A 7,261-nucleotide genomic window follows, 5' to 3' on the forward strand; every position below is an offset into this window, starting at 1 on the left:
AGATGCAGGACACCAGTTGATCTTTGCAAGCCCAACAGTCACTCTCAGCTAGGAGCAGCCTATTTCAGGATGACTCAAGTCAAAACCACCAGATGCACTTAGTTATCCATTCAAGGTTTATGCTCAAAGAAAGTTAGAGACTATATTTAACCACAGGGCTGTCTACCGTATCAGCTAGGGAGGCAACGCCTCATTATTAGCCTCCAGCTGGGTAACCAAAAGACAGCTACCACAGCAAGAGCTCTCACTAGGACAGGACAGTTGCATGAAGCTGTTTTACAGTAAAATACATAAAATTGGAAGTCCACCATGCTGTGAAAACGGTTTTAGGAGGAGAAGCAAAATGCCCAAAAGGGAACCGAGACAGTTTTAAACCAAATACCCTTGAAAAAGGATTGAAGCTATTCTGCTTATGTCAAAGGTCTCCCGTGAGACAGCACTGACTAAGAACACCCCATGCAACTCTGGGCATTCAGACTGGCCAAGAAGATCCCCTGATGCCACGACCAAACTGATGCAGTGTTGGAATGAAGGAACTATGAAAGTCTGCCACATTCGGCAGGTGGTGACCTTTGGACCAATACTGAGCCAGCATTCGAGTAGGAGGAGACCATCTGCTAGGTGAGACGTGGAGTTGAGCTCTCAAACCCTTTTAGTCATTCCTAGATGTGGTCTGAAAGCTCATCTAATCACCTAGTCTGCTCTGTACAGCAGGGCTAGAGAACCTAGTCAAGAGATTCCTGCCTTAAGCCCTATAACTAACAACCAAACTGGAACTGAACTGGTTCCCTTGGTGGGACACTCCCGAGTGAAACCACCATCACTTTGAAACTAGAAATGAAGTACAAATCTTGAAGTCTGATTTGGATTTCATTTATTATTAATGACCCCTCAGCACTTTTTTTCACAAGAGCTATGGAGTTAGTTTTGCCATCCCAACCCATTTTAAATTTGGGGAAACATCTGAACTTCCCGAATCCCTCCAGCTATTTTCATTTTGATGGCACTTTTCTTCCCTTCCGATATTAAACCAATTCTGGATGCAGACACATCAGGGTTGCACACTGAGATTGTCACGTAGTTCTTACCACAAGGATGTCGACCGTGATGGGCAATTCAGAAAGTTTCTTCAGACTTTTCAGGAGCTGCAGAGACAAGGAGGAAGGTACTTAGATTTTCTCGCTTTACCACATAACTGAGATAAGAAAGCAAGAACATTCTCCACGGCATGAGAGTTTGCCAGAGGATCTGAGTAGCAAACAGCTATTATCTTGCCCCTGATCAAGCTGGTAAGTTGAAGATGAGGACAGCCAATTGCTAACAAGTGGGTATTTTGTTGAAGACAGGGGTACAGTGCTGCCAGGGCATGAAAAGGGGGAACGTTTGCTTCGTCTGAGAATGTCAAGATGCACTTGTGTGTTTTAAAACTTAATTCCCAGAGGAGTTGAAGCGGATCACCGGTCTATAGGTCAGGAACACAGACACAGATTACACAATTTGCGAGTCACACAAGTCTGTGAAATAGAAGTCCTCTGAAAAGGGGAGAGACAGGACCCTTTGGGTAGGTCTCAAGTCGGGCATAAAGGGAAGGGGGCACAGGGGAGAAGTCATCAACACCATACTTCAAAAGCAGAGGCTTCAGAACTGACTCCCAGTTCTGCGTTCGACCCACAACACAACCCCCACTTCCCCGCCACGATTTCACTACAACCGAAAAGCCCAGATCGATGCGTCAACCCTTCACTTGACCTTTATTGCCGATTCAACACACTCTTCAGCCTCCCACCAATGACACAATTACCTTTTAGCCTATGAAGAGACAGGCACCTTTTCTGGAGTGACCTGTCCCCTGCCTCTATTTGGTTGCTGCCTCCTTTTTCAAACATGTGAAGAAGCGCATCATTCATGCCTCACTAAAGACGCGCTGTCAGGTCCAACAACACAGCTGCTTGCTGGACTAAGGGTGGAAAAGGAGTCCTGATACAATGCAATTTGCTATGCGAAGCACTGAGAAGGGAGGTTGGGACAGGGAGAACGCTGCCACTTCCACCCCTGGAAAGGTCAAGGAGCCACTTCACCAAGGTGCTTGTGATTCTTGCTGGCACCAAACCCAGGAAAAAGTACACAGCTGGAATCCTGACCCTCAGCAAGTCATGGTGGTTTCCTCCATTAAAGCGAGAACCACAGTCCAGAACTCAGTACTTCTCCTGACACCTACCCGATACCGTGCTGCAAGCCGTACAGGACTGGGCCCCAGACCCAAAGAACTTATCTTACAATCACTATTGATTTCCGTTGACTACTCCTTGTCTGTCGAAACAATGGATAGGCACAGAATGAATGGTGGAGCTTTTTGACATAAAGTTGCTTGGAAAAACAAAGGAGAGGTGCGACTGAATGGGGTCTTGCCACTGAGACTGAAGGGTAGTTTTCCTGTTTTGGATCTATTTAAATACTAAGAACAAGTGACTTGTGGTATTTCGGCTCAAGAATGCTAAAGACAGAAATTATCCTAACGAGTTCCCAAAATATACCGGCTCTGAAATTCCCTTGTCCGCTGCCCCCACCCCAGTGCCACTTCCCGGTTAAGGAGCTCCCCTCGGCCCACGAGGACATCGAATGGAAGCTCTACCACCATAACTAGTCTTTTTGCCTTAATCCTCTTATCACCTGCTCTCCCAACAGGTGGACACAAAGCTGAGCTGAAGCCCTGTCAGTTTGCTTAGGCAGCTCCTGCTGGGAAATGACGACCTTGCTGCCTTCAGCCCAGCGCTGACAGCACCGCAGCCCCAGCACGCCCCTCAGCAGTGGCTTGGTAGCCTCCTTTCCCTATTCCATTGCTGCTGCATGCAAGGATCCCTGGCAGAATCAGGCCCAACCACACAGTGCTTTGAGTCTGCAGCTCACACTTGAAGGCCTAGATGGAAATGCAACCAAGAACAGTGGCCATCCCAATTCTGGGATGTAATGCTACATCATGCCATCTAGTTAGAGAATTCACTTAAAAACCCTGCCTCGCATCTCAGTCGCTGCTCTCTAGCCTACCCAACTCAATGCGGTGCCGCTGTCCTGCCACAGCGGCACAGAGCTCAGCACAAGCCAACCACCAAGCATTTACCCAGCTTATGCCAAGTTCTGCGCTGCCACAGGCAGGCTGCTACCAATACCCAAGCTAGGCAGGCACATCTACGACACCCTGCAATGGTGACGGGCACCGTTGTCAGTTGAGGAAACAGACATGCAGCAGGTGGAAGAGATCTATTGAAGCCATCCAGCCCATTGCTTTGGCACGTTATGATCATCCCCCTCTGTCCATCTCCTTGTCCTCTCTCTCACTTCCCCAGGTGACTACTCCACAGCTGAACAGACCCCAATATGTAGAGGCTCCCCTTTATATTTATTTTAATTCTGTCTCAATATGTCACGAGTCCCAGAAAACAGGACTCAAGCTATGCCCCTTTGTAGCATTCCAGATGGTACTTCTCACTTCTTAATTACCTGTAGCCATTTGAATCATGCTTTTACAAATAAGAAGGCAGCTTTCCCTGCCCTCCCCCCACCAAACCAGTTAGTATTAATGTTTTCCATATGGGGAAACTGGCCGGAATGGCTATTGCTTTTATTCCACAGCAGTGCCCAGGGAGAGCACTACGCAGGAACAGCTGTTGTGAAATAACTTATTACAAACACTGACTGGACTGGGTCCCGAGGAAAAACCCACATGTCTCACAACTGGAGAGCTGCTCAGTCACATCAGTCTAAAATCAAACTGAGATAACATTTGATCGTACATATGCACACACATATTGCCCATCAAGACAGAATCTAGGTGCGACTTCAAACTTTTAGGGTGCAGGTATAAGTTGCCTCAAGTTGGAATTCAGCAGGTTTTCCAGACAAGCTGCAAACCTTAAACAGACGTTTTGAGGTTACAAATCTTTTGAATCCTACAAACCTTTTGAATCCTACATCACCAACAGCATCCTGGACTGTTGCAACAAGACTCTCTGCTTATTATTTACATGGAACAAGTGGAACACACATAGGCCAGTTTCACTATGCAATCCGGAGTGTAAGAGTTTTTGGAACATGGAAGGGGGAAAAAAAATCCACAAGTCCTCAGTGCCCCCAAGGTGCCACAATTTGGTGTCCTGGGGCTCATGACCTAGCCCAAACCTGGTCTGTGTCTGTGATGTAGTCACACAAACACACTCCAGTAGCCCAAACCTGCATTTTGTGTGTGCACGTGCACGCACGCACGCGTGTGCATATGCATGGTGATATATGAACACCTTCAAGAGCAAACTGGATGCTTATCTTGCTGGGATCCTATGACCCCAGCTGACTTCCTGCCCTTTGGGCGGGGGGCTGGACTCGATGATCTTCCGAAGTCCCTTCCAGCCCTGATGTCTATGAAATCTATGAAATATGCACATTCCAGTAGCCCAAAACCACAGAGTGTGTGTGTGTGAGATATCTGCATATACACACACTCCAGTATCTCAAACCTGCAATGGTGTGCACACATGTGATATATGCACACTCCAGTAGCCCGAACCTGCAGTGTGCATGCATGTGTGTACCATATATGCATATATACACACTCCAGTATAGAGCGCTTTGGGATTTGATCCCCATTTTAAACAATAAATAAATAAATAAATAAGTAAATAAAAAATAAAGTTGAGCTTCACACAACTGACAGCCACCCCTTAACTGGCAGATGTTTGCTGTTTTTAAATCAGGAATGGTTCTTTTAACAATTTTTTCTTTACATGATGTTTTTGAAGAGCACATTAATATCAAGCAACTACATCGTGGCCTGATCCCATCCTCTTAATGAGGATGCAATGTTGCTTACATATCCCATTACCCCCTCCCACAAACACATGCACACACAAAGAAAACAAGGAGGACTGAAGTAACCAGCTAAGATTTTGCACCTCCTCCAATGGAAAATGAGAGTTTCCAACCCATGACAGCACATCCAAAGTTTCTCTCGCAGAGCTCTGCGCCAGCCAGCATAATATTAATACCTAACATTTTCTAGCAGTGGAACTCGATGAATTTTACAAAGAGGGGCGGGGAGGAGGGAGGAAACATTATTATTTCCAGATTCTAGATAAGTTGACCCAGCAGCCAGTAATGAGATGCTTTCAATTCAAAGAAAGTCCTAAAAACCTTGAGCTGGACAATTGTCTCAGCCCCTATTGCACCCAGTTTCTCTAAAATAGTCATCATGCTTTCTGGAAGCAGTTTGACGATGAATGTTACTAGCTTGATGAAGCTTTAAAGTTTATAACACAAAAGCAGAAACCCACGACATGTCATTTTCTAAACTGACAACTACATACAAAAGAGCTCCAAGCTCCAGACCACACGTACTATAGTCTAAATCTGGGCCCAGGAACACTAGCAGCTCTCTGATTTTCATTCAAGAAATATTCAAAAATTAAAAAGGTAAAATTGGGACATCTCACTCCTGCAAAAAAGGAGGTTTGAAAAGAGCTCATAACTTCTTGCACTTCTCTAAATAAAGAAAACAAAGTCCTCCGATATACTCGCACAATCAAACAGCCAGGGGTAGTCATAAATAGTTATTAATACTGCACAGCAGCAGTTCCCAATCTGTGGTATGGGAGCCACCAGTGGTATGCAGACAACCTGCCAGGGGTACGCATTAACAGATTTATTATAATTACTTTATATGACAAAAATTTGCTGGTGGTATTTAAGGCTGAACTGAAAAATTTGCTGGTGGTACTTGAGGTTGTATCCTTTTAAATTGGTGGTGCGCTATCTGTCAGAGTTTGGGAACCGCTGCTGTATTGTGTCTATAAGATAAGAAACACGGCGTAAAACCCAGCCGAACAGTGACCGTATCATTAGGATGCAGGTACATAACTATCACCCTGAATTGATGTAGGGGGTAGACTAGAGTTTGGGGGAGAAGGGACTGCGTACACTGGTATTGCACATGAGACCCTCTAGATTATAGACTGGGTAGATGTTCAAAACATCAGATGCACCTTTCTCAAAGCCCTGGCCCAAGGGTCGGCAATGTTTTTGGGCAGAGAGCCAAAAACACCTGCAACCTCAATTCGTAAGATGCTGGCATGCCGGGGCAGACAGAGAAGCAGCTGTAAGGGGCCCAATCCTTGCTGTGGCAGTGCAACCCTAGCTCCTTCTCTCCCATCTGCCCCAAAGCGTGCGTGCCAGGGGTGGCCTACGCCCCGGCCCCTTAATGAATCCAGAGGCTCCTCATGCTTAGCCTCCTCCCAGGTAACATCACACGTTTCACTCAGCCTCTTGAGCCTAACTCCTGTTTAGGGCACCAGCTGTCCCTCGGGACTCGGCGAGACTCCTTGACCAAGCAGCGAGGACAAACGGGCTGTCCCCTCTGAAGCCTGGAGGTGCCAAAACAAGCAGTCATTCATACTGGATTGCAGAGAGCTCGCAACACAACCCTCCTCCGCCTCCTCCTCCACCTCCCCTCCTACACGAGCGGATAAGGAGCCCACACTTATGTCAACGGTCAACAGCAGCCGAGCGCCCCAGCTCGCACCCACGGGGCAGTTCACCCGCTCCACAGTTAAGACTGCTCCGCTGTTTCTCTCACTGATTAGCCGAAATCCAGCCCGCTCCACCACTGAGCGGACTCACCGGGTGCCCACACGGAGCAGCCAAATCCATCTCAACTACTCTAAACAGCCGGAGTTGGAAAACAATAATAATAAAAAAAAAAGATTAAAAACTTGGACTCTGGAGCACGACGGCGCGGCAGAAGACGCACGTCTGCTGTGCAGGCCCCAGCCCCGAACGTACTGGGACAGGCCCAGAAACGCGTCTCCGTTGGAGGGACGCCGCATCTCCCCGGAGCTCGCCCGCCAGCGTGCGCCATCGCCATCCGCACGCGAGGTCGCTTCAGCTGCAAGCCGCGGCGCCGACGACAGCTGTCAGTCACCTGCCAGCCGGAAAGATCAGGCAGCTTCCCCCCGGCCGACGCGGAGCCAGAATTAGACCGGGGCGGCTCTCTCCCGAAAGCAGAGCCCTGCCCCGGGCGCAGGGCATCCCCCGCTTGGAGAAGGAGCGCCCCCGGGGCCCTCGGGGCCAGCCCCGCCGCGGGGGGCGCGCTCCCCTGCCAGGGGTCTCGGCCGCAGCACTGGGGCCGGGCAGGGCAGGCCGGGAGGGGCAGGGCCAGGTCCCCGGGGGCACGGGGGTGCTGTGGGCCGCCCCCCAGGCTCAGGCCCCGCTCCCCCCC

General features: G+C 48.7%; 1 protein-coding gene across 1 annotated transcript in view; it reads right to left on the reverse strand.

Moving 5' to 3' along the window:
- ELOA (elongin A) overlaps positions 1-7,261 on the reverse strand; it is a 19,130-nt gene that overhangs the window by 11,582 nt on the left and 287 nt on the right. Inside the window, exons 2-3 of the mRNA XM_014517855.2 lie at positions 1,089-1,145; positions 309-312 (exon numbers count right to left, since the gene is read on the reverse strand). Coding sequence (XP_014373341.1) covers positions 309-312; positions 1,089-1,145 — 61 coding nt within the window. The remainder of the gene's footprint in view (positions 1-308; positions 313-1,088; positions 1,146-7,261) is intronic.

The sequence above is a fragment of the Alligator sinensis genome, unplaced genomic scaffold, assembly GCF_000455745.1.
Source record: "Alligator sinensis unplaced genomic scaffold, ASM45574v1 scaffold337_1, whole genome shotgun sequence".
Classification (NCBI taxonomy): domain Eukaryota; kingdom Metazoa; phylum Chordata; order Crocodylia; family Alligatoridae; genus Alligator; species Alligator sinensis.